The sequence below is a fragment of the Acomys russatus genome, chromosome 14 (assembly GCF_903995435.1).
Source record: "Acomys russatus chromosome 14, mAcoRus1.1, whole genome shotgun sequence".
NCBI classification, from domain to species: Eukaryota; Metazoa; Chordata; class Mammalia; order Rodentia; family Muridae; genus Acomys; species Acomys russatus.
This window is the reverse complement of record NC_067150.1, coordinates 37,300,062-37,326,954: the sequence shown is the minus strand read 5'-3', so window position 1 is coordinate 37,326,954 and position 26,893 is coordinate 37,300,062. Positions and strand designations below refer to the sequence as shown.

The window sequence follows — 26,893 nt, the reverse complement described above, 5'->3', positions numbered from 1 at the left end:
CTGATTTTACCCTAATACTCTAGAAGAAGAAATTTGATTTGCACAAGATTAAACCCAGTGCCTATTCTCTAATACCACATTGGGTTTAAGGTCGGACTGGTAAGTGGGCAGAACCACACTGGCACTGCCAATTTCATCTCATCCCAGGTACAGTCCTTGGGTAGAAAGCCAGGGTGAAAGGGAGCAAGGATTGAGAAGGGACCTTCCCTTTACATTCAGCTCCTCACATCCTTCAAATGTCACTAGGACTAGTGAGAAACTAGGGATGGGTATTGTATGAAAAGAGACCAAGGAGCTTGCCGGATTCACAGGTGGATCGAAGAGGGGCAGGCAAGATGGCATCTCACTTACCTTCCAGGTGACTTGGATGCTCTGTGAAGTCACTGGTTGCAAGGTGACATCCATAGGTGGCCCATCAGGAGCTGGGGACACAGAAGAAGCAACACTGAGTCACACAGATGACAGAGTTGGAAGCTGATTATCAGAGTGGGACCTGGTAGCTTTAACTTTACGATCATTTGTAACACTGTACACATATGACTTAGAAATGTTCCTGTATCATTTTGTTTCACAACAGCACACATAAGAAAATACAGCAAGAGAAATCTTGTTTAATTTTTTAAATTAAAAATCTGGGGCTAGGTGAATACCTCACTCAGTAAAGTGATTTACAACTCTGAGGACCCGCGTTCCATTCCCAGAACCCGTGTAAAAAATCTGACTGTAGTGATGAGCACTAGTAACTCCAACACCAGGCAGGCCTCACACACTCACATATATACACACTGTGACAAAGGTCACTGGCTCAGGGGACTCAGACTCCTTGCTTTGTAGAGCCAGTACATCTTTCTTTCCCACATAGGCTAGAGCCAGGGAAAGCAAGGCAGGACCATGGACAGCTCCCCCAAAGCCAAGAGGGGAAAAAATTAGCAAAACAAAAACAATCCCTTAGAAACTCTGGTCTCTATGAGTCATAAAACGCATTTCTGGATCTGTCCTCTCTATTCTCTCCAAACTACAAGCTTACTGTGAATGGACAGAGTTGGTGGAGGCCCCTGGTGTCTGTGAGTCCCAAGACCTTGGGCAGTGGGGGCAGAGGAGGACAGGATAGGTGCTCACCAGCCTCTTCCGTGCTGATGGTAAGCTCCTTGCTTGGCTCGCTGCGGCCAATCTTGTTGAAGGAATACATGCGGATGCTGTACACAGATGCTGGGTGCAAGTCCACGATATTGGCCTGGTTGATGGTTGGGGAGATGTTGCGTGTGGACTGCTTAAAGTCCCAGGTATCTGTAAGAGAGACAGCCATTTCAAAGCGCAGCCTTGCAAACTCTGGGACCTGGTCCCACCTGGCCTCAAGTATCATCAGCCTATCCCAGATCCAGCTTGAATGTCAGAGGGATCCAGCTTTCATCGACAGCAGTAGGGATGGGCGGGGGGACCTTAATTTCACAGGGACTATAAAGGGTCCATTGGAAGAAGCTCCAGTGTGGGAGAAACAATTTTGTCCCTGGCAGAGTGTGAGCTAAACTGAAGACAGGGCCAGACAATATGCTTTCTAATGTCCACTAAGGTCATAACTTGTTCACTATCCCTGGGGTCTGATGGGCAGTGCCTTTCTTATTGCATCTTTTGGTACATCTGAGGGTTACCATTCTGGCTGTGAGATACCCATTCACCCAGTGTCCATATGAGGAAGGGGACTCGAGGACTCCTTCCCCTTCCTCCTACTCTCTGCTTCTGCATCTCCCTTCCTTGTGCACCTGTGAGGTGATCTGAGAGTTCTGTGTGAGTTTGGAGTTCACAGCCCAGCTCTACCCTCTTTCCTGTAGCAGCTACAAAAATGTTAAGGTATCAGAGTCGTCAGAGTGAGTGCCAAGAAAAGGATTAATGTGTTCACAGCTCAAGTCATCCAAGGAGCCTGGCAGTTCGTTCCAGGGCGAACGTTTAGCAAAATTGTAGGACGTGGACAATGCCAGATAAATGCAACTCAGGGATCCTGTGTCTGTGAACATTATGCATCTTCAGAGGAGCTCAGCCATTCACCCACGCTTGCTGTCCTTAAGGGGACTCTAGAAGAAGACGAAGTGGGGCTGCAGCTACAGTGATGGCCGAACCAAAACCTTCCCAACCCAGAGAACTTGATCAGGGGCCTTAAAAAAAAAGCACTTTGGGGAGAAACAGCAAAGACCAAGGAAGCAAGATGATAGTGGGGCTTAAAGGTGGTCTCCAGGCATGTTCAGATACCCCCTGCTCGTACTAACTCTGTGCTAGAAAAATCCACTGTGGCATACAGCCTCCTGAAAAAGCCTCAGTGGAAAAGGGGAAGCTACATCTCTACAGTTTAATTCTGAAGGCTTGGAAGGAGGCTACAGCTGGAGGCAGATTTTAAGAGGACATTTTCATGCACGTGTGTATGTATGCATATGTGCCCCCAAACATGTTAGCCTGCACGTGGAGGCCAGAGGACAACCTCTGTGTTCCTCAGATACTTTCCATCATAGTTTTTTTTTTCTTCCTTTTTTAAGGACAGGGGCTCTCACTGAACCGAGAACTTACTATTAGGTTAGACTGATTGCCTTTCGGGCCGCATGGATCCTCTGGTTGTTGCCTCCCCCAATGCTAGGTTGCAAGTGTGTGCCACAGAGCCTGACATTCTTATGTGGTGTCTGGGGATTGAACACTGGTCCTCATGCTTATAACAGAATGAGCTATTTCCCAGCCCTTAAGCACTTAAAACTTTTATTACATTTAAACAAACAAACAAACAAATATATGCATGCATGTCTGTGTGTATGCATGTGTGCAAGCATGTATGTGCATGTGCACATACAATACAGGCCATCAGTGCATATGGATGTTAAAAGTTAACTTGCAGGAGTTGGTTTTCTCTACTGTGTGTGGGTTCTGGGGACCAAAAGACCATCAGGCTTCTTGACAGTGTCTTTACTCACTGAGCTAGCTTGACAGTCTAAAGTACTTTACATACATACATACATACATACATACATACGTATGTACACACATAGCCCGAATACATCAGAATCCTAGACTTTCATTTCTGGTTAAATGAGGCCATGATGCCTTTAAAAACACAGCTATCAACTGCACAGGCTTAGCATCTGTGAAGGGCATCGGCCCAACTCCCGTCTGTAGTTTTGCATTTAATTCATTGGTTGCTGGAGCCAAACCAACAACATGGCAGGCTGTGGCTGTTCAGAAACACATTATTTTCTTCTTGTCTTTAAAAACACCCCCAGCCACTCAGAGGGTTACTCTGTGGCTGACAGGTGAAGCCACAATTGCAAATAGCAGGCTCCTACCTGCCACGGACGCCTTTTTGATTTGGGATGGAACAGACTAGCCATGTGGAGGCAGGTGCTCATGGCTCTGTATGTGGGGTTCTGGGAGCTGGTGCCAGCTCACAAATCACATTGGGTTTGCCTGTGTTTATGGGAGTGGGAAAATGATCAGAAGTCAGCGCATTCATTTTTGATGAGCGCAGGCAGAGGGAAGAGCCACGTGGGATGTGTCTGAAAACAGGGGCCACAGAGAGGTACTGGCATCCACCAGGTACCTGTGTGGTGCCAGGGGCAGTGGCGGATGACTTCAATATGTATCCTTGACTCCCTGTGCCTTCCTCTGATGTCAGAGCTCTATCTCCTCTGCATAGGGGCTGCTACATCACCGAGTCCCCACTTGGCCTGCCAATGAGCTCTACACCTGCCAGTCTCCCTTCCCCCCTTCTTCCTGAACCGCTCCTGCTCCTCCCTTGGCTTTCTGAGGGAGCTCTTGAATGCTGCTTCTCTCTTGGGCCTGTTCTGCTGTCACCCTGCAGCTGCAGCATCCTTAGCCTACCACCAATGAACACTTTCTTCCAGGCTCCATCCTACGCCCTCCTCTCACACCACACACCCCTCACACCCAGGCTTCTTAGGTTACTCTGGACTTCCCCTCTGTCTCCTTTACTACCAAATCTGATAGCTTTTTTTTTTTTTCTCTTGACTATATGTGGGCTCTCTCCACCTATATTCCTAGACCAGGCCAAATCATTGTTTTTATCTCTTGCTTTTCTCTCCTAGCCTTCTCTCCAGACAGTTGTGTGTGTCTTGTACCCTCTTTTACCTGTATGGGACCCCACAGCTGCCATTCATTCTGCATATATGGCTGGCCCCTCTCAAGGGCATGTACTGTACTTAGGCTCCCTTCAAAGTGCCAATCTGATCCTGCCATCTCCTCTCATGAAACTCTCCAATCCCTTTCCCTTGCTACTAGGGGAAGAAGAAGTTTTACGGCATGGCCAAGACCCTGTAGCCATGGCTCATGTGCATCTCCTCAGCCTCATGCCCAGGACTCTGCAGACAGGAGCCATGTCTAAAGCTTTGGCCCTTATCCCTATTTTTCAAGTATTGACTTCCCAAAACCTGTCACTGGCTTTTAGGTGGAAGCCACCTCCTCTTGTCAGTTGTTTGCAGTAGATTTGACCTTGTGTTCCAAAATCTTTTTTTGTTTGTTTGTTTGTTTGTTTTTTTCTGAGACAGGGATTCTTTGTGTGGCCTTGGCTGTCCTGGGTTTGAACTCATGGAAATCCGCCTGCTTCTGCCTCCCAAGTGCTGGGATTAAAAGTGTGCACCACCATGGCTCTGCTCCCAAATAGTTTTTGATGTTGGTTGAACATACCTCTCTCCTGGAGACCCCCTTCATGGCTAATGCATCCGAGTCATGTCTGGGGGGCTCTCCTGACTTTCCGGACTTGATCATGGCCGTCTCTCTGATGCTGAGCAGCTGAGCTCAGGGGCCTATTTTCTTCTGTTCCCTTCTCAGTTCCTTGGGAGCATTGCACTGATTTTTGTGAATATTGTCTCTTTTATTATTCCCTTTCATATGTGCCTGCCTTGCCCAGATTAACATATTTCATTAAGGGCTCTCTCTTCCTTTCTTCATCAAAGGGTTTATGATGCAAAATATTCTTCTTAAAAACTAAGGAAGTGGCTGGGGTGATGGCCGTGCCTTCTGCTCAGAAGGCAGTTTTCTGGAAGGAACCTGGGCTGTGGCCGTTTTAGGAGCTATTTCACGGCAGAGGGTTCAGGGGAGGAATAGATGCCTCAAGGGGAGTACAGTGCAGTCTGTGTGCCTGATTTCCTCTTGCATTATAGCTCTGATGCTCACCCCCTGCGTGGCACTCTCTTGGTGACACAGAGGTTCCTGGGGTCACAACAGCAACTGGCAACATCTCAGTACCAGCCGCACCCCAGTTCCCACAGAACACACTAAACCACGTTAGCTCCCGCCATGGGTCCAGCACGGTCCCCAAGCTGGCTTGCCCACCAGACAGCCTTCTGGGCTTTGAGAGCTATCCTCAGACAAGCCCATCCCTGCTCTGTGCTTGGTGAACAGAGGCAAATGTGGCATCTGCATTTTTCAGTGTGCGCAGCACCATCTGATAGATTTGTGTGGACGGTGCTATTTATCATTCAGCATTCATGTTTTATTACTCTACTGCCTGGGGCCGGGAAAAGACAGCACGAACACGATGGCTTAGAAAGGGCAGGCTGGGTAATTTCCCCTGGAAAATTAGCATGATGAGCAACGTGCCAGAAAACCTGGGCTAAGGTGCAGGGCATCGTGAACAGATGGTGGAGACCCAGCTTGGGTGTGGTGTGAGGCAGGAGGCAGAAGAGAAGGGGAACAGAGACACAAGAAAGAAAGCCATGGAAGGTTCCAATGCACCAGGCTCTATATGAGGCATTTCTACATATGTCAGCATGGTCCTTTCATTCACAGCTTCCCTGAGAATGAAGGATCCCTATCTCCATTTTGCAAAGGGTTGCCAGAGGGTTAGGGCTAAGGCTTGGGAGCTTGCCTAGCATTCAAGAAGCCCTGGTTTACTCAATATCCAACACCACAATGCAAAACAAAAGCAAGGAATCTGTCTGCTGTGTGTGGTGGTGCACACTCACAATCTTAGCATTTAGGAGGCCAAGGCAGGAGGTTAGCAAGTTTGAGGATAGCCTGAGCTATATACAGAGAGTTCCAGGCCAACCTGGCTTCAAGGCAAGATATTGTCTCAAAAGTCACCCTACCTTCTTAGAAAAATGAAGAGAGATGCTCAAAGATGCTTAAAAAGACTTGCTAAATGCCACACAATTCTGATATTTAGTCACTCCAAGTCTGCAGTTTTAGGAATGACTGTCATCTCCCTATCCCACAGGTACAAAGAGGTGAGCTTAGATAACACACACACACACACACACACACACACACACACACACACACACACGTCTACTTCTTTCTTTTGAGTCATCCTTCTGTTCCCTTGGATACAGTCCTCCAGTCTCATGTAATATGGTTAACAGTGAATTGCATCTGATTGGATACTGCTGTGTAATGGTTCTGAGCGTGTGTGTGAGTGTGTGCATGTGCGCGACGCGCATGCCATTTGTGTTCCCTCTCCAAGGGCAATATTCTGCTTTTTAATTCATTCTCTCTTTCTACTACATGACTTTTGCGTGATTCTGGGGGCAGTGGAAATATTGACACTTGGTCCGTATGGCTGACTGACAGACATATATTTCAGGCTGTAAGTCCCACAGGGCTCTAAACTGCCACATGAAGTGTCTGAGCTATTGGGGGAGGGGCTTACATTTATCAAGGGTTCCCTCTAGCCTTATGCCAGCTGCTTCTAGAAGTCTCCACAGCCTTCCCCCATTAGACATTCTTCATTCCACACCCACTTTAGAGACAGGGAAGCTGTGCCATGTTTACACCCTTTGTCTGCCTCAGGGACAGCAAACTGAAGTCCTCATGAAGCCCTTGACCCAAGTGCCCAGTGTGCCAGATGCCTGCTTGGGTGGTCTCTTCTGGAGCAGTCCCCCTTAAGGCCACCTTTTCCTAGGCCCCTAGACCTTTAAGTGTGCAAAGCCTTATGGGAGGGCTGTGAAGCTTAACTCCAGCCATCTCTCCCCAGTCTGGCCTACTCCTGCTGGTACTTCTACTTTGTAAAGGAGCCAGAGGAGGATGGGGTAGGGAGGTAAGATGTGGGCATGTGCCTCTCTTCTACGTCTCCTCCCACATGGGTGATGCTCTCAGTGGTCCCCTACCGAACAGTCCCCTAGGAAGGGCCGAGGGGTAGAGAATAGGCAATAGTGCAGTCAGAGAGATGAGCAGAGAAGCAGTTACAAAGGACATGGAGGGGGGAAGCAAAGATCTCCCAGACACTCGCTACCCATGCAAGACATGAGCCCAGTTGGGAGGCTGACTGGGCATTACCACACAGAGATAACATGTGCCTCTAGGATGCTTCAGGAGAGGCCTGGATGCAAGGCATAACCTGACGTTCCCCCTCCCCCCACCAGCCTTCTTGCATTTCTGTTTCTACTGTTATCATAGTCTGCAAGGGTGGGAGTACCTCTTTGCTCTGCTACTGGATGCCAGTATTTAGCGCATGCATCCATCCTCGTGGTGGGGGCCTGTGCTGTCCAAGCCTCTTGGGAGCTCAGACACTGAGGTTCCACCAAGCAGAAGCTTGTCTCGGAGGCTGTCCTCCCATCATCTCTGCTCCATAGGCTACCTGTATCCATAGTGCAGTGCCCATGGATGGGGTCTGTGAAGCCTGAGCTGTGCCTTGCCTGGCTCCTCCCTTCTGTGTTCTCTGCAGGGACTGTGCTCTATCGGTTAGTTTTCTAGGCCTAGCTTAGTGGAGCATCCACAAGTGGCCAGGTGGGGCCTTTCTTGAGGCCCCTTGGCAGCTGTACTTCTCCTTTGCATTCAGTGTGATCCTGGGTGCCTATCTGTGGCTAGACTGCCAAGTGTCTGAGGTCAGAACCCCCTTAGGTAGCAGCTTGTATCAGATGATGGGCCACATCTTGGGTAGGCAGAGACTCCAGAGCACATCAGAGATGCCCTTTCCAGTGTCTGCCTTTATCACTACACCTGTGACAGGTGTTACAAGTACGAGAGGGAAGAGGATTGGCTAATTAGGATGCAAGGCTGGTCAGCCAAGGTCAGATACTGTGCTACATGGGGCAGGAAGGATCTAGATCAGTGCTTCATCAACCTGTGGGTTGAGACCCCTTTGGCAACTCTCTATCTCCAAAAACATTTACATTAAGATTCATAACAGTATCAAACTTACAGTTATGAAGTAGCAATGAAAAGTAATTTTACAGTTGGATCACCACAACATGAGGAACGGTATTAAAGGTTCACAGCGTTAGGAAGGTTGAGAGTCACTGCTGTAGATGGTACAACCTAGCTAAGCTATGATTCAGGAAACGAACCGGGGTTAGCAGGGGAAGGTCAGAAAAGGACGGGGAAGGTCAGAGAAGGACGGGGAAGGTCAGAGAAGGACTGAGGTCTCCAGACTGTTCCTGACTTTCATTTTTTTTTTTTTTAAATGACTCAGAGAAGCCAGCGTAGGCTCTTGGTACTGGAACCCAAAGGTTCACAAAGGATCAGTGAATTCCGCTTCCTTCTCACACCTGCCCTGGAGGGGTCCTCTTTCTCCTTTTGTTTCTGCCTCCTGTACCATTCCTGCTACTCGGCCGCCATGGGGACCCATTATGTTTTGTACATCCTGGTTACCTGGTGCTCGCTCTGCCCCATGGTGCCTCACAGTGATGTGGCAGCACCGCAGACCTCTGGGTCTCTAGAGGGAGGTTCTGGAAGGGCTCTGGGAGCAGGGACTCAGTGACTCAATCTTACCGATCTCCAACACACTCTCCATTCCAAACCATGACCATCCAGGTGACCCCAAAAACCCATGACATCCCCACAAAGCAGCCCACCGCCCTGCACTCAGCATCTACACATCAGACCATGTGTGAGAACCATGCTCCAAAGACTGATCCCTTCCTGCCAGGTGGATGACTCAGTCTGTACCCTAGTTTCCTAAGCTAGCCATTGTCCCATCCCTTTGGGGCATGGCTATACCAGAGGGTGCTGGTGAGTCTGTGTTAGATGGTTGCTGCCCCCTTCATGCTGGTTACCATGAGTGGCCACAGTCAGCAAACCGTTACCATCTGTCTCAGCACCTACCTGATTTATTCTTGTATTCAATATCAAAGCCAGTGATAATGCTGTTTCCATCAAATCTCTGAGTCCAGCGCAGGTTCATGCTCCGGGCCTTCACTTCACGGATCTCCAGCTCTGGAGGGTCAGGGGGCTCTGGGCAGTGACAGAAGAAGAAGAAAGGTGAGACAGGAGCAGGGAGCTTAGCTGTGGGCCTCTGGGCCCCAGGGAAGGTGAAAGGGCAGGTGGGCATGTGAGTGTACCTTGCACGGTGAGCTGGATCAAGCCCCGGTCCTCCCCATATGAGTTGATAGCATGGCAGCTGAAGAACACCGAGTCCCCGCGGTCAGCTGGCTTGAGCTGAGACATGACCAGCAGGGAGTGAGAAAGGGAGGAAACAGGGAGAGCTTTAAAGAGGGGGACATTCTAGGGGGGACTGGGAGGGAGATTCAGAGGTGCTCTATCAGAGGCTTCTCTTTCTAGAAGGTTTAAGATGTGTGTGTAGAGAACTCAAGCAGGGAGGGAGAAGGATCATGAAGGAGACTGGGGTGGGTGCATCCCAGGAAGGAGAGTGGAGACTCAGGGGCTCCAGGCAAGGAAGAGGGGCCGAGGAACCCACACAAATGATGGCTGTGGTGGTCAGAAAAGGAGACAGGTTGAGATCCTGATGTAGAAGTTCCTGGGTGGAGAGGTATGTGTGGGGATGATAGGTACCTTATGAGGGCCAAGGAAGGGACCCTCCCTCCCTGTCTCCCATTTACTTCCCCTGGGTAGGGATGTAATGAACCCCCTGGGCCTGGGATTGTGCACCCACCTTAAGTGTGGAGACCACCTCATCGCCATTGTCCTTGGTGGCGATGGCATACCGCATGACACGGTCGGGATCAATGACGGTGTCCCCCTTTTCCCAGCGGATAATGATGGGCCGCTCGCCACGTGCAGTGCAGTTCAACTCCTTGGCATGGCCCTTGATGGCGATGGTGGTGTTGGGGTGGGAAGTGATCATGGCTGGGACTGCGGAAGAGAGGCAACGGCTTGTGAATATTTCAAGACCAGCCAGTGGAGGTGCCTGTGTAACAGAAGCCTGTTCCCCGCTCTGTTCTACCCCCTGGCTGCCCAGGATGTCCTGTCCCCAGCTGCTTTGGATGTTCTACCCCTAAGCTCTGTCCTTTGGTGGCCAGCCTCTGAGGAATTCCTTCCAGGAACAGGTGCCTGTTTGTTGGTCCCGGCTGCCTCTTAGCATCCATGCCTGGCACCTTCCTCCTCTTTCCCTTACATTTCCAGGACCCTTCTAGTGACACCAGTTTTTTTTTTTTTTAAATGTGTACAACATAGTTATAAAGAAAACCAGTTATATTGAAATATGGTTATGCAAATATTAAAAACACCAGCAAGCAAACTTTGGATATTGTTTATCACACATCAATATGCCCTGCTCTTATTCTTTATGAAATAAGATCTGGCGGCAGGCCTTATAATTACTGTCTTATATTACCACGCTTTTGTAGCAGTGATGAGCACAAATGCTATTTTGAGAGCTCTACGATAAATAGGACATGACATGAAAATATCTGTGCATTTCTATGGGTGACAGTCACACACACCATTCCTGCTGTGGTTTGTGGCTTATTGTTCAGCTAGAGGCTAACATAAAAAAAAGATGTGATTTCTCTACACCCAAACAGCTGGCCCTACCGAATCATCTCTGTAGATGTCTGGGGCCTCTGTGGGCCCCAGGCTCAGGCTCATACTCTTAAGTCTCTGCTTATCGGAAGTGCCGACTTGTTCCAGGAAGCCTGTTTGGGACATTACGAAAGACCTTCTAGCATTGCTCATAGGGTCTACCCCATCATGCCCCATCTGCTCACCCTGTGGTTTCACCAAGGCAGAGCCAAGGCCCTGGCTGGTCCTCAGGAGGCCCCTCCCATTCGCCCAGCCCGGAGCCTTTCTAACAGCCGACCCCTCCCCTAGACTCATGTATCTTTGATCAGAAACAGGGAGGCAGGACGGTGTAGAGTCTCAGAAATCTTGGTCCATTGTGCAACTCAAAGCAACGTGTGCTGAGCTCCCAGATTATCAAAAGGCACTGTGCGGGGCCTCAGGTGTATACGCTGTAACACATCCCCGACCTCCCAAATGGTGGCACTGGGAAGATAGAATTATTTGTGGGCAGCAGGGACATGGGAGGCATTTGAGGAGTGTTTCTAGGAATGTATGAGAAGCCACAATCCACACTTGCCACAAGCATTCACTAAGACCAAGTATGTGGCGTCTGCTGCTCACACTGGGTTCTGCAGAGCCAAGAGGAGCTCCCCTTTTGACCGTCACTGGCTTGTCCATGCAGGGGTGCAGAAAAAGGACCCTATCTTCTCATGTTTCAAAACTTGGTCGGCCAGCACAAGGCCTGCTCCTTTCCACTGGCTCCTCTTATTCCCCTCCTCCTTCCAGTGTCCTCTTGGACTTTTGTCATCTTTTGATTCATTTTCATGTTGTGCATGTGTGGTGTGTGGTGGAGGTATGTGCGCGTGTGCCCACATGCCCACCGAGAGGCCACAGATTGACGTCAGCTCTCCAGCCCAGAGCTCATCGATTTGGCCAATCAGTCTGGCCAGCTAATCCTAAGGGCTCTCCTGGATCTGCTTCCCCAGCTCTGGGATTACAGGGATAGCATCATGCTCAGCTTTTAACATGGGTTCTGGGGCTCAAACTTGGGTCCTCTAGCTGTGCAGCAAGCACTTGACCAACATAGTCCTCTCTCCAGCCCCACCCCATCTTCTAGTTTTAATGACTAGCCCAGACACTGATTTTCCCAACCAACTCTCCAAGGACAGCTGGCTTTTATGAGCAAAGAAGCCTCTGGAGGAAGGAGGGTAGACTTGGAGGGGTGCAACCTCTGATACCAAATGAGGGTGATGGGATGACTTGGACAGGTGGAAAAAGATGGAGGGTGGCTCCTGCTCCATCAGATACCCTGAAGTCATGTTCCACAGCCAGCTAGCCCCTCTAAGGTCTCCTGGTGCAGGATCTGATGGGGGCTGGGGGATGGGGCAGCCATAGCCTCAGGCCCCCTGTACCCAAGTCTCAGCACATCTCCCTAGTTCCGGCTCATCAAATAATGAAGCAGATAAACTTTATAATGCACGGCATTACACCAGAATATACAATAAAATGCGAAAGACAAATAACGAGGTGTAAGTTATAATGAAGAAAAAGCCTGCAGTCAGAGACATCCAAGTATGAATTATTGACTAAGGTTTTACACTCTCAAGGATGTGCGCAGGAATATTTTTCCATCAAAGATTTGCATAATTCACTCGTATAAACCTGGGTGGAATATAGAGTGAGATTTTACATCGACAAGCTGAGCCTTGCACTGCAGATGCCTCCATGTTTTACAGGAGGATGGGAATGCTAGGGTGGGGGAGACCCAGCTGCTTCTGCAACTCCTGCAGGGAGTGAGCAAGGCCTGAATCTGAGCTCCTGGGTGGGGCTGGGGCCTGAGGCAGTTGGGGGAGAAGTGATCTTGTTCATGACTCTGTGTGTGTGTGTGTGTGTGTGTGTGTGTATGTGTGTGTGAGTGTGTATGTATGAGTGTGTGTGTGTATGAGTGTCTGTATATGTGTGTGTATGTGAGTGTGTATGTATGAGATATATGTGTGTGTGTGTGTGTGTGTGTGTGTGTGTGTGTGTGTGTACAAGAAGGAGGTTGAGGGCAGCTTCAACCTTAGCACAGGCTGAAGTCTGGGAAGGGGAAGGGAATGAGGAAGAAGAGTCTCTGGGGAAACGTCCCAACTCTGAGCCACAGTGAGAAGCTTGCTCACCTATGATCTGCCTTCCATGCAGACCTCCAGTGCCCTGTGTAAAGATGCAACTTCATGCCAGGACCTGCAGCTTGCCAAGTAGAGCACAGACCCAGTTTCAGATGCTACTCACCTTATAGTTGGCAAACTTTTGAGCAGTGCACAACCTGTGTGTCCGCCTCAGGGCACTTGTCTTTCCAATCAGGGTTACCCAGAGACAGACATGTGGGTAGTTAGGGACAGCAGGGTCCCTAGAGATCTTTGGCCTCTCAGCCTGGCATAGAGGCTGGCTCCCCATCCTCCCATTGGCTAGATGCTTTTCTAGTAAACAAGTGCCAGGTACCACATTCCAAAACTCTCCTTACTGCTAGTTCAGGGAAGCTACTGAAGTCAAGGACGAGGGGGGATGGAAGAATTTGGGGGCCAGGAGGCTTGGGATCTAGACTTGTCACTGACAGCTTTTTAGGCCTCCAACACATTAAACTTTCCTGTGGCCCATAAAGCATACATGTCCACCTGCCCTGTCAGGCTTTATTCCTGCCCATGTGACATCCAGGCCCCATTCCTGCTCTAAGGGAAGCATTATCTAGGCCCACATGCACCAAACTTCTGTCTTAAAATGTTTCTGGCAGATGATTCCACAGAATCATAGTGCCTGGATAAAAACCCGCTCCACTATGTCTGTAGCCACATGCATTGCTGAGCACCTGAACCGGCGGGGCGGACTGAGAGGCACTGTAAATGTGAAACAGACACCAGATTTCAGAAATGTAAAAAGGAGAGAAACACAAAACAGCTCGCTTACATTTTTATACTCATGATGTATGCTGATACTGAGTTAAATGAATGGTAAGATTACAGCTTGTAACACTCCGGCCAAGGGAAGAAACCTAGGCTGTTTAGGGAAGCCATTTGCCCAAGGTCACTCTGCAAGCAGGCAGAAGTGCACCTGGAAAGAGGGGGAAAGCTGAGCACAGCGGGGTACATCTATGGTCCCAGTTATTGGGGTGCCGAGGCAGGTGGATCATTTGAGACTGTTTTAGTAACATAGTGAGAGCCATGAAGGAGGAGGAGGTGTGAAGAAGGTGGAGGAGGAAGAGGACCTAGAGGAGGAGGGAGAGGAGGGAAAGGGAGGGAGGGAACTCCAAGACATACCTCAACAGGTAATCATAAGCAGTCTTTCTTGTATCCCTGCATACTCACATGGTGCCATCACATGTGAGCCAGTGGCGTGTCCCCTGTATGCCAAGGCCCTTGTGTGATTGCTTAATTCAGGGATCCATGAGTTGATATTTCCTCTGTATATACTCACTGCCTACACACGCACGTACGCACACACGCACGCGCACACGCACGCATGCGCACACGCACGCACACTTCTATGGTCCTCTGTGGTGGCAAGCTTGCCATATGGCAGTGTATTCTGTGTGCTTTTCATGAGTGATCTCCTCAGGGGGACTCTGAGCTATTGTCCCCTGTAGTGAGGTGGCTCAGTCCCCACTTGCTTCCTCACCAGCTCCATGGCTTCCCTGGCACTTACAGGGCTCTGGGTGCAGTAAGTAATTGCTTCATTTTCAGTTAGCTCTCCTGGTGCCAGCCACAGGAAATGAGTCTCATTAGCCCCGCTCTTTAGACAGGAACCTGGAGCTTCCAGCAGAGTCTGTTCACACTGAGCTGTGGTGACCAAGCTTGGTCTGATGGGCTGTCTCTTGCTGCCTGTCTCCCTGCCCTTTTTGCTCATGGCTCCTGGGATTGGGTGGTCACTAAATGGAGTGGCCTCTCTCTGCTTGATGGTATAGCCTCAGCATATGACCTTGGGGAGCGAGGGAGGGACCCCAGTTTTAGGGGCCCAGACAGAAGTGGGAGTGAAGGTTAAGCACAAGACAGAGTCTTGGGTAGATGTGCTAATGACAGCCTTGGGATGACCATGTTGTTCCCTTTAGGTGGGAAGTGACCCTGAGAGACTCCTGGTGGGCAACAGGCCCATCCGCTTAAAGCTTTCCATCCCTGTGCCGTTAGGTGACACTTGGGATAAACGGTGGTAGGTGGTACAGCAGTATCCTGGTAGGTTCCAGGTCCTTCCTTGACTCCATGTCTATCTCTTGGGGACACGTCTCCCGCAAGACTCCACAACTGGACATGCCCTCCTGTATGCTGTCTCCTGGGCAGAAGTCTCTGTGAGCCCCAACCTGGCACCTAGCTACCAGTTAGGCCCCTGTAGATCTAAATAAAGCCTGGGCCAACTCCCCCTCCTCCTCCTAGTCCCATGGGACCTTACTGGCAGGTGCAACAGAGAGCAGAGAAAGACCTAGAATAGGGGGGCACTGATTGCAGAGAGCGGCCATTCCTCTCTGAGATCCACGGTCATCTTGGGGCACCAGCTCAGGAGAGAGGAAATCAATTTCAGAAACAGGACAGTTGTCAGAATCCTATGTTACCGGCTCCATCTGTGAAATTACTCTCAGGCTGGCTCCTGTCGCCCTTGAGGTCCTGCCTGGATCAGCTGCTGTTTACATTTTAATTTGATGTGAGAGGCTGAAAGGTTCTTAAAACATCCTGAGGCGGCTACTCCTTGCAGCACCCACATACTTTGCTACTAGTTTCAGGCTTAGAGGCGGATTTTTTTAAAATTAGGCCAGAAGGGGGCATCAGATCACATTATAGATGGTTGTGAGACACCACGTGGTTGCTGGGAATTGAACTCAGGACCTCTGCAAGAGCAGTCAGTGCTCTTAACCTCTGAGCAATCTCTCCAGGTTGGATTTTTTTTTTTTTTAAACAGCGTCTCTCTTCTATTTTCTCTGGCTGTCCTGGAACTCACTATATAGATCAAGCTGGCCTCAAACTCACAGAGATCTACCTGATTCTGCCTCGCAAGTGCTGGGACATAGGCTTTTGAGTTCTCAGACATCACACTATGGACTAAACTTTGACTCCCTGGCTTTTACCTTGGTTTGCAGCTCCTTCCTCACCTCCCTCGCTTCCTAAGTAGGGATGGGTCTGTTCCTTGAGTTTACAGAACATTGCATTATGTTTTGGAGGGAGCCCCATTCCTTGCTTCAGAAGAGGCTAGGATCCATCACCCCTGCCAGTGTGCAAACTCAGAGAGCCCAAGTGATCTGTCTGAAGTCACGCCGTGGTGATCTGCAAAGAGGAAATCAAACCTCCAACCCTTCACCATGCCCCTTCCATTAGTGTTCACCTAGGCTTCTCCTTCCTGCACCCGCACACTTCCCTGAACGAGTCTTGTGAAGCTTCCAAAAGAAGGTAAAAATAGGAGGTGGATGGGATATGTGGAGGGCAGAGGCCAGTCCTAACGGCCTGGGGTTGGGCAGGCATGAGGATAATGAGGTTGGTGTGGGGACAATGAAGCAGGCTTCCTCTGTATCTGGCTCCCTCCTCTCCTCTATGGTGATGGGAGCTCAGCTGCTGTTTTTGACAGCCCTTAAGCCACTGGGGAAGGAAGCTTCAGCCATGAATACCCAATGGAGAATCAATGCCCTGCGGGAAGAGTGGGAAGAAACCGATGACTATGGGCCTGAGAGGCGGCTCACAGTGAGGCTCTTTAGTGCCAGTCATGGAGAAAACTTGACTCAGCTGAGGACTTACTAGGCACGCACCGGGCACTGGGGATGAAGATGCCTTACAGATGGGGAAACTGAGGTTTGGAGTAGTGAACAGGCTATGGTCGCACAGCTAGTAACTGCAGAGTCAGAGTCTGGCTCAGGGCATTTGGGAGCTTACTGGGCCTGTGACATTGGACAGAGGAAGAGGATAGGGTGGGGACAGGCAGAAGGATGTGCCAGGGCTGGCTCGGGGAAAGAGGATTTGTTTGGAAATTGGGGACCAAGGATGACCAGTCTGCTCTCCCAGATGGGTGTTCTAGGGAGGGCCTAGGAAGTTTTCATACCTGTTGACCCTTGAGAACTATTATAAAGCTTAATAACTCATCATGGGGGCAGGGAGCTCAGCCAGTTGAGCCTAGCGTGTATGAAGTCCTGGGTTCAATCCCCAGCACCATATAAACTGGGCATAGGGGCACCGGAGGCAGGAAGATAAGAAATTAAGGGCCATCTCTAGCTATATTGTGAGTTTGAGGCCAGCCTGTGCTACATGAAGCCCTGTGTCAAAAACAACTCCCCCGAAAGTAAAACCAATAAACCTCCCACAGTGCAGACCTCACCCTTAGAGGTTGTAACCTAATAGGTCTGAGTGGGGCCAGCCTCAGGCTGGTGGTCCTCACATAGGGCTGGATGTTTAGTCCTTTGCTTGCTTCAGATAGGAAGTCCTCAAAGGTACCAAAATTGGAAGCATGACAACAAAGTCAGTGTTGGGCACCACCAAGGAAGGGGCTTGCCTTTTTAAAGGAAGTATCTCTGACAGTGCAACTAAAGTCTCTCCAGCGTTCTCCTGGGCCTTTCAGTAGGAAAGGATGTCTTAGGGAGATAAAACAGGCTTCGGATGTCCTCTTCTTTGCGCTCCGGGTAGACTCAGCTCTCAGAGACAGCGGTGCCCCGGAGCAGAGCTCAGAGCTCTTGCACACCCACTCTGTCAGGGGAGAAAGTGCACCTCCTCCTCTCTCTGAGGCTCTCAGAGCCTTTTGTTTTAAAAAGGATTACAAGCAGCCTGAGAGGTGAGGGGGATTCCTTGCCCTCAAAGCAGTCTGTTCTCCTTCCCTGCAAAGCCTGTGTCTTCCTCCGTGTTAACAAGCTCCCCTACAAGAACAGGACCTGCTTGGCAGTGTGAGATAAGCCACCACAAAGGGGCATCGTTGGCACGCTGGGAGGTGAGAGCAGTCTCCACTCAGCCACGCAGCTCAGCCTCCGTGGCAGCCCAGCTTTGCAGGCTTCCCCTGGGACAGCTTGCGGGGTGGGGGTGGGGTGGGGGGGTGCCTTCTGGTGCCTGCTTTGTTTCTAGTTCTTAAAGAGCCAGGCCATGGCTTTGTTAATTTGATTGCACCCGCTCTGGCTTCCTGTCACCCCTGATTAGGCAAGCTCCACCTGAAGTGTGAGATTGGTTCAAATTGTGTAGCAGTAACCACCCTGGTGGCTTTGGTGAACGGGCAGGGAGGAATCTGGGGAGCTCTAGGCCCCCAAGACTCCAGCCCAAGGATACAGGCATTAGGACTCAGACAGGAAGAGTGTGTGCACACGCCAAGGGTGTTGCACTCTGGTCATTGAGAAGGGCGGGACCTTGAAACCTCAAACTCCATGGAGGGTGCAGTTGATACTCTCAGCCCCGTCAGACCTTCCTCTGTCTAACTATAAAATGGGGGCAATTGCTCTTTCCCTTGGCTGCTGGCCAAGGTGTGCAAGAGTAGGAGTGGGGTGGGGGATGGGGACCCATTTTCCCTACTGAGAGTGCCAGGGGGAAAAAAAAAGATAGAAATAATAATAGCTAACATTTATTGAATGCTTATTATGTGCATGCACCGTGGTTAATGCTTTCCACGAATTAGCTCATTAAACTCCTCCCCCATAGCCCTAGGAGGCTTGAGGGGGGAGTGGCAGTGATGGTTAAAGATGGCCTGGAACTGACAGAGTCTGTTTAGAAACAGGAGACATGAACATCTTTCTTTGGCTACTAGGAGAAGGTGTTCTGGGTCATTGCTGAGATCAGCTCAGAGCCAGAGGAGTTGCAAACACTTCCTGGAAAGGGCCAAGTAGTTAGGACTCCAGGCTTTGATGGTCATTGCATCACAAAAGAAGCCACAGACAATAAATAAACTGAGAAGGAAGAAGGGATATGGCCTGTACTAGCTATGCAGGTACTAGCTAGATTTGACCCTAGGCCTAGCTTGCTGACCTCTGCTGTGGAGTTGTGAGCACAGGATCACATGGGCGTGAGGCCCTTGACTATGGGGGCATGTTGGCTAAGAGGCTGTTCATATTCAGGACAATGTGGTTGTGGGGTCCAAAAGAGGTTCTGGAAAGCCACTAGCCATGGGAGATGTGGTTTCTAATCCAAGGATGATGAGATGGTCATACCGAGGATGGTTCTAGTGAGAAGATACACAGAGAAGGTGACACGACTCCACAGGGAAAAGCCACTGGCCATTGGGGTGGAGACTGGAGTGATGTTTCCATCATCCAAGGAACCCATGACTTGCTGCAATCCCCAGAGAAGCAAGGATGCATTTCCAGGGAGCCTCAGGCAAGGAAGCACAGGCCTAGTGACAGCCTGTGTCAGACTCTGTGGACTGGGAAAGAGTAAGCTGCAGCGTTTTGAGGCATTTGGTTGGTGGTACTTTGCTACAGCAGCCAGGGGAAACAGAGGCAGGGTTCTAGAAACAGCAAACTTAGGGGGAATTCTGTACTTAGTCCATATCTTGCTTTCTGGGTCAGGAAGATAACCTGCCAGTTCCATAGTGAATTAAGCCCCGTAGGGTCATGATGGCTGGCACCTAGCTCTATACAGATATATCACCCAGTGAGCTATCCCAGGCTAACCAGTTACCTCTACTTTGACATAGCTACCTCTCCATCCAGGTCATCTTTGTGGCTGACACTGCCATGTCTTCTCTTCAGCCTCAAGCTGACTTTTTCTCAATTGACAAAGGCTTGGCACCGTTCCTTCAAGGTGAAGTCCTTCTTCCTCTCCAGTGCCACCCTGCCCACACTGTCCCCCGTGTAGATTTCTATCCCAGTGTCTTTTCCTGGCTGCCATTCCCTGTGAAGCCACCTTCCTCCCTTTGCTCAGTCCTCAAGGCTGTATCCCAGCATCACCCCTCCTGGAAGCTCTGACCGGTTCTGATCCACCCCAGGCTCTTCCATCTTTGGCTTAACTGATGGCAAAGCTCCTTTGCAGCTCACACCTTTGCCTCTTCTCCTAGAGACTTGCTGTAGTTTTCTAACCTCAGAGAGCCCTGTGTGCTGGAGAAGCCTGGATCCCAATTCTCATTCCAATTGCCCTGGATAAAATCTTGGAGCTGGGATCCATTTGGAAATTCTTCAGTGCTATAGTCATGTGAACTTCAGGGGCAGGGGAGTGATAATATGTCACTTGTCCCTACCTCTGAGAAGTGAGTGACCCAGGTGTTTCACTTGGAGGTGAACAGGAGGTAGAGAGTGGAGACTGAATGAACAGGACCACATCTCCTCAGCAAAACCTCCCTTGTCTGTAAGGACCTAGGCGCCTATGGTGATGGAAGAGAGTGGTGGGGCTAGGATGGAGGTACCAGGTCCTGTAGGGGACCAGGTCTGGGGATGTGACAGAATGCTCCCCTTCCAATGACCTTATTGGTGTCATGAGGTCACTCAGCTTTCCTGCATTTGGTTGGTTGAGAGAAGCTTTATCTTTCCCATTCCACCCCCCATCCCCACCTCCCTGTGAAACATCTGGGCTATAGATTCTGAAAGGCAGGACTGGGAACAAGACCTGAGCCGATGGAACCCATTCATTCATGCGTAGGGGGTGAGAGAGTGAATGGTGGTGATCCCCCAAGTCTCAGATTAGCCAGGCCACAAGCGTCAAGAGCAAGTCTCCTGGTCAGGCCCTTCCTGATCTCAGGGTGCTTGTTCTGTCTTCCTTTGTTTTTGGAGGCTGCAGACTCCTGGGAGCTCTGCTGACTGCCCTCACTCTTCTGTGAAGAAGGCCCAGGGGCGAAAAGAAGTTACAGCCTGTCCTGGCTTCTGCTTGACGGAGCACAAGACACCACATTGCCTCTTACTCTCTGAAGTCTGGGAATCAGTAAGGTGGGAGAGGCCACTGGCTGGCTACTCATTGCCATGGAAATCATCACACCCTCCCTCTCTCACCAGCATCCAGGGAGTCCTCTACCCTTGCCTGCAGAGGGCACTCCTTGGCTTAACATAGGCCACCCTGAGGCTGGGTTGCTGAGACTGACCAATGGCCATTACCTAAGAGGAAAAAGAGCCAGTGACAGCACCCAAACCCCACAATTGTGTTTGAGTGAGTGGGGGCCATGGCTCAGTGCCCAAATCTGGGAGCGAGCCCTGCCTGCCACACAGTTTTCTGCTTTCTCTTCAGACTGCTAGCAGATCCTGTAGAGGGTCTACCCTGCCCACTCATCCTCCCAGGAGCTTATAGGGTCAAGGGAAGAGTCTGGGAGCCACTTGTGATACCAACTTGACCAGACCGGCAAGCAGTGGCCTGTCCATTCCCAGCACACAGTGCCAGAATGGGTAGAGGTTAGGTCTGTGTGAGGTGTCAGGGATGCGGTTCATATACAGGAAGGACAGATGAGTTCTGGACCCCAAAGTAGCTGAGAGATAGTGACATGTCAGGCCCCACCACCAATCAGGAAAGCACAGGAGAACCCTGGGCCACATCTGTTCTGAGAGGAGCATGATGTGTGCGACATCCCAATCGGTGTGTTCTGGCATCATCATCTATGTGAACTGCAAATGGTTCAATTAGGTTGAGTGCCCAAATGAGGGAAGAGGAGACATCAAAAGAGGCACTGGGGAGGCTAGAAAGATGGCTCAGGGGTTAGAGCACTAGCTGACCTTTCTGAGGACCTGGTTCAAAAACCAGCATCCACATGGTGGTTAGTAACTGTCTATGGCTCCAGTTCCAGTGGACCCAGAATTCTCTTCTGGCCTACGTGAGCATCAGGCACACAAGTGATGTGCAGACATACTTGCAGGCAAAATACCCATGCACATGAAAACAAAAACAAAAACAAAACAAAAACCCCAAACGTTGGGCAGCTTGGAGGCAGGTCTGGCACATCTAAGCTGTACCAGAAGTATAGTCAGGACAGGGGTTTGTGGTCTCTGAGTGTCCATTCCTTTAGTTCATTGACTCCTATGCCTGTGGGAAGAGCAGCAGTCTCCTTACCAGGTCTAAGGACATACCCCTTCTGTCTGACAAGAGGTGTTGTCTTGGGTGAGTTTGAATAGGGATGGCTCTGGATCATGCATCATAGAGTTAGTTTTGCACCTTGGGACCAGCAGTCAGCTATGGCAGGTAGGCTAACCTACCGCAGCTCAAGGGCTTCCTGGCGTCAGACTGGCTCCCTCCATCCTCCCATCTCCTTTAGAGTCCGGTTCCTTCCATCTGACTTCCTGTGATGCAGGTGTGTGGGAGCTGAGGGCCCTTGGAGCTCACTTTAATTGGCCTGACATTTTGCTAAACAAACAAATCAAAACTCAAACCAAACAAAGAGCCTTCTGGGTTTAATTGGCCGTGGGCTTTCTCTGTGGCTCAGTCACTGGGGCCTTCAGATAGGTGGAGGGGAACCTGGGACAGGAAGAGCACCTGCCTAATAAAGATGGGGGGGAAGCACAGTTCTTGGGGGGGTGCTCTATCACGTGAAGGTGGCATCAAAACACAGCTTGTCTCCTTCACCCCCAATGAAGCAACTTGGCTTTGACCTGCCTCTTGTTGAAGAATTCTCTTTGAAGATGATTTCTTTTCCTCTGTATGTCAGATGGAGCAGCAATCGCCTTCTCTTTCTCTCTCTCTTTTTTTTTTTTAATTTAAAAAGAAGATTAAAGGTAGCCTTGTGGACGTGGTATTTTCTTCTGCTAATTATGCTTATTTTTCAATCAAGTCCTGGGAGGCAACAGCCTGGTGGTCTAAAAAGACTCCCACAGGCTGCTGGAACCACTGCTAGCTGGGCTAGAGGTGGCATTGTTGTGGCTCAGCTAAGGACTGGACTTTCTAGTTTGAGTAAATTCTCATTTTATGGCTGAGAAGACCAAGACACAGAGAAAGGAAGAGGAGGAAGGGAAGCATGGCTGACGGCCTGCTCTGTGGACACGGCAACTTGACCCAGTGACCTTATCCCACCATCTCAGGTTCTTTGGAAAGGAGCCACTGCCAGTTCTCCCAGAGAGGATTGGGGAAAGAATCACAAAGTGCCATGTGTGAAGGGGCAGGGCTGGGTGCAGCGACTCATGAGCTTAGCCACATCAAGACTTAGGAGCCACAGAGGAGTGGAAGCCATTCAGGACTTGTCTTCTGGGGTGTCCAAAGACTTGGACAACTAGTTTCCTGCCCCTCCCCGCCAACTCCTGGTGCCCTGGCTGGGCTGGATGGCTTTAGATGTCAGTTGGACTGTTACAGGATCCCCAGGGAACTCGTAGAATAGTCTGGGCACCTGTGAGGTCTCACAGGGGAAAATGACATGTGAGTTAGTAAGGTCTACTCTCATGTGCATGACGTCCAATCAGATGGAAACCCAGAGGACCAGAAAGGCAGTGGACATAGTCCCCCGCTTAGAGCAGGGACTCCATTGTCCTCCTGCCTTTGGGAAACCAGAGCTCTGGCTCCCTGGTCTGACCTTGGACAGAGTCACAGCATTCTGGATTCTCTGGTTCTGGTTTCTTTGTTCTTGACTGAGCCACGTGCCCAGCATCTGCATCCTGAGGGACTGTTGGCAAATGCCTAGCTGTGGGACCCCACAGGATGCATTATTTTATGTTGCAGTTTTCCTGAGAAAGCCCCTCTTATCCATCTACCACCTGCCAACATCCCTGCCACTTAGCCCCCTCTAAGAACAGGAGCTCTGTCTCCCTCATCTCCAGCCCCTAAACCAACCATTGCCAACAATGGACAGATGCGTACCTGTGCCAAGCACTGGATAAACCCGCTGTCGACGTGTAGCCTCACCGAAATCTCACTAGTGAGAAAAAGCACACACGTTCCCCCACTCACAAGTGGGTTACCCATGAGAAACCCCTATAGTAAGTTGGAAGTGCCTTAAGTTAAAATGTGCTGGATACTCTTAACCCAGTGCATCTGGTGGAGTATGGAGGAGAGGGAGGGAAGGAAAATAAAATGTAGTATGCTACGGGGTTAGGAGCTGTCTGCTGAGCTTCCTACCTTAACCCAGTAGACAGGTGTGTCTCTTGTTTACTTTCATGATGGTGTGGCTAAGTGGGGGCATCTGTTACTGCTGTTGCCTAGCATTGGGAAAGAGTACTGGAAGAGGAGCAAAATTTGAATTTTGGAGTATAGTTGCTACTGACTGTGTATGTGTGTGTGTGTTGAGAGAGAGAGTGAGAGAGAGAAAGGAGGGAGAGGGAGAGGGAGAGGGAGAGGGGGAGAGGGAGAGAGGAGAGAGAAGAGAGAGAGAGAGAGAGAGAGAGAGAGAGAGGAGAGAAGAGCTCTAATACTCCAGCGCTTCCTCTCTTTGGGCTGGCCCAGTCAACACAGTGTCACAGTCCCAGGAAGTGAGGTGACTCATCCTAAGTCCAACCCTACACAGTCTACCAGGTCTCCCTGACATAGTCTACCTTCCATCATGCCCCAGAGCCTCAGCCTCACCAGCGTGGCAGCACAGCAGACTCCTGTGCTGAGGAGAGTTGGGCCTTCCCCTGCTGACAGCGAGGGTACAGGGATGAACTGGAGTGACAGGTCCAGGGGAGCCATCCATCCCCTGTGGTTCTCCCTGGCTGAGGGATGCAGATTGATTGCCTGGCTTTATTAAGCACAAAGAGCTCTTTGATGGTGGGAGGGAGACTGCTCCCAGCACGGGGATTCCACCCGCTGCCCTGGGGCTCCCTCAGCATCGATCTCCTGGCAGGGTTTTCCTGTCTGGATAAAGGCCCAGGATTGTTCCTGGAGGAAGCTCCTGGGAGGTACAGGGCGGACTGCACATGGGCCCTACAGCTCTCTGCAGCTACCCTAGAGGGACACTGGAAATGCCACTAGTGGCTGCACTTGTACCCAGTCAGGGCCACACTGGCTGACTGACCCTATGCAAAGAGCTAGACACACATGGCTGTGGACTATTATGTCATCTCTGTAGATAGGAAAAGTACAGCTTAACAAGGTCACATGTGCTTATCAGGGTCACATAGTAGTGCCCTCAGAATCACACTTGGCTGTTGGACAGCCTCCAAAGTCTATTTCCTGACCCAAGACCACGAGAACACTTGTTCTGACATGGTTCTCAGGGACCCATGACAAAGGGTTTTAAGCCTGTATAGGAATGTAGTTCACTCAGCGTAAATGGCTGTTATGGTACTTAACAGAACCCAGGGACAGCAGATAAAGAGTGGCCTCCAGGGCCATGAAGGTGGCTCCAGCTAGAGAATTCAGAAGCAGCCCTTAGAGTTAGTTATAGATTTGTGCTGCGCGCCCCCTCCCTGCTCCTCCCCCCTCCACCTGCCACGCTTCTACTTAGCCAGTTTCTGTGTTATGTGAAACAGTTTTATAAGGTTTTAAAGTTGGGAGTGAACCTCTAGGATAAGTGGGGAGACTAGAGCACAGAGAGACAAAATGACCTTCTGAAGTCACATAGATCATTAGATAGGCCTGGGAACCCAGTTTCCCAACCAATGGCTCTACCTACACAGTGGATACAGTATCTTCCATTCGAGGTTGTAAACACCATGTACACACCTGAGTATGTACTAAACAGAAGAAAGAAGTTGCTTGATTTAGGTGTTGGGATTGATATTGCCAACTGACAAGTGAAGCAAATAATTAGCACACAGCTACCAGGGCCTGCATCCTTGACGTGCGACAGGCCAGGTGTGCCTTGGTTTTGGATAAGCATGCTTCTAAAAGCCTCCAGGAGGCTCCCAAGCTCACCTCTAGCAACCTTGCTGTTTCTGGATGGAACAGCAAAATCCCAAGAGGAGGATGGGCAGGCATGGGAAAGCCAAGGCTGGCCTTGGTGGGCCTTGGCAGGGCAGTGGGGGGAGGGGAAGGACTCACTCTTGACGGTGAGGAACATGGCCTTGCTGATGTCGGTGCCCACGCCGTTGCTGGCCTGGCAGAGGTAGTAGCCGATGTCCTCTTCCAGGACGTGGCGTATCAGCAGGGAGCTGTTGGGCAGAATCTGGATGCGGCCAGTGAGGGGCACTGGGTGATATTGCTGGGGGTTCCCACTCCCTGAAAGAGGCAGTGGTTAGGGGGTGTTAGGGGTAGGCTGGGTATGACTTAGTGCCTTCAGAAAGGCCTGATAGGGCTCGCCTGCCCATCCATGGCCATTTCACAGCAGTCATGCCATCCCATAATACTGGTGCCACACAGTTCCCACTGCATGACATGAAATACCCTGAGAGAGGTAAGACCCTGACTTGGCTCTGAGGCCTGGAAACAGTCGGGGAAGTACCTCAGGCAGAACCCACCTTGTCATCGAACTTGCTGGCATAAACTCCTGGGGCAGGAAGGAAAGAGCCATCTTTTGTCCACTTGGCAATAGGCCAGGAGAAGACTTAGTTCTTATATGACAGTTCCCTGGTCACTTGTGGTCATGCCTGGGGAAGAGGCTGTCTTCTCTGGGGATCTGACGTACCCCCTCCAATCCCAGCATCAGCCAGGTTCACAGACTATCATGTGGCATCTAGTAAGATACCCAATGTTGAGGCTGGGCTGGGAGAGGATTAAAATCTCAGACTACCTAGGACCCCAGGATGGGGAAGCAATACAGACTATCTTTGGGGTTACGGGAGGTCAAGTAGTATGGGCAAGGGGACCTTTGGGGACTGTGGATATAGCTCAGAGGTGGGGGGCTTGCCTTTTGTGCATCCTAATAAGCAAACAGGATTTGGATTCATTCTCATGCTGTCCCTCCCTCTGGTGTGACTGAGAATGACTTCTAGACCATCTGATGTGTGGGAGTCCCCAAGCTCAAAACTCAGCCCTCCTCCTAGGGCTGGGAGCTGCGTGGAAGAACAGGTCCCATGCCCATCAGAGCTGCCACCAGGTCCTCCTGGCTTTTCTTACGGACGCTGTCTGGCTCACCTTTGGCGTGCTTCCACATGACCTTGGGTGGTGGGTAGCCATCTACTGAGCAGTTGAGCACACCAGCTTTGCCATAGATGCCATCCTGGTTGTTGGGCTGCACCACAAATCGAGGGGGTACTGTGGAAAGAAGGGAAGCGGGTGGGGGAGGGGGAGAGGAAGCGGCTTAGTCTCTACCAGGTCCCCAAATCTGGGGGCCTCTTCCAGTAAGATGTCAGCCCTTCTTAGCTCATTAGTGTTGAGACCAGACAGCCTGTAAAGCCAAAAAGGTTGAGAGCTCCTGCAAGCCCTGCAGTGGGAGCTCAGAGTCCCGACTCCCAAATCTGACTGTGCCAATGGCTGACCATGTAAGGATGCCCTCCACTCCAGGCCTGAAAGTAAGAGGCTCGGGCCTCTCTGTCCTTAAGAACCCGAAAGCCTGT

At 50.5% G+C, this 26,893-nt stretch overlaps 1 protein-coding gene across 1 annotated transcript in view; it reads right to left on the bottom strand.

The window, feature by feature from the left end:
• The window catches only part of Dscaml1 (DS cell adhesion molecule like 1), a 315,683-nt gene that overhangs the window by 39,322 nt on the left and 249,468 nt on the right, over positions 1-26,893 (bottom strand). The window contains exons 10-16 of the mRNA XM_051156333.1: positions 26,472-26,591; positions 25,440-25,616; positions 9,821-10,020; positions 9,270-9,366; positions 9,034-9,162; positions 1,120-1,287; positions 352-422 (exon numbers count right to left, since the gene is read on the bottom strand). Coding sequence (XP_051012290.1) covers positions 352-422; positions 1,120-1,287; positions 9,034-9,162; positions 9,270-9,366; positions 9,821-10,020; positions 25,440-25,616; positions 26,472-26,591 — 962 coding nt within the window. The remainder of the gene's footprint in view (positions 1-351; positions 423-1,119; positions 1,288-9,033; positions 9,163-9,269; positions 9,367-9,820; positions 10,021-25,439; positions 25,617-26,471; positions 26,592-26,893) is intronic.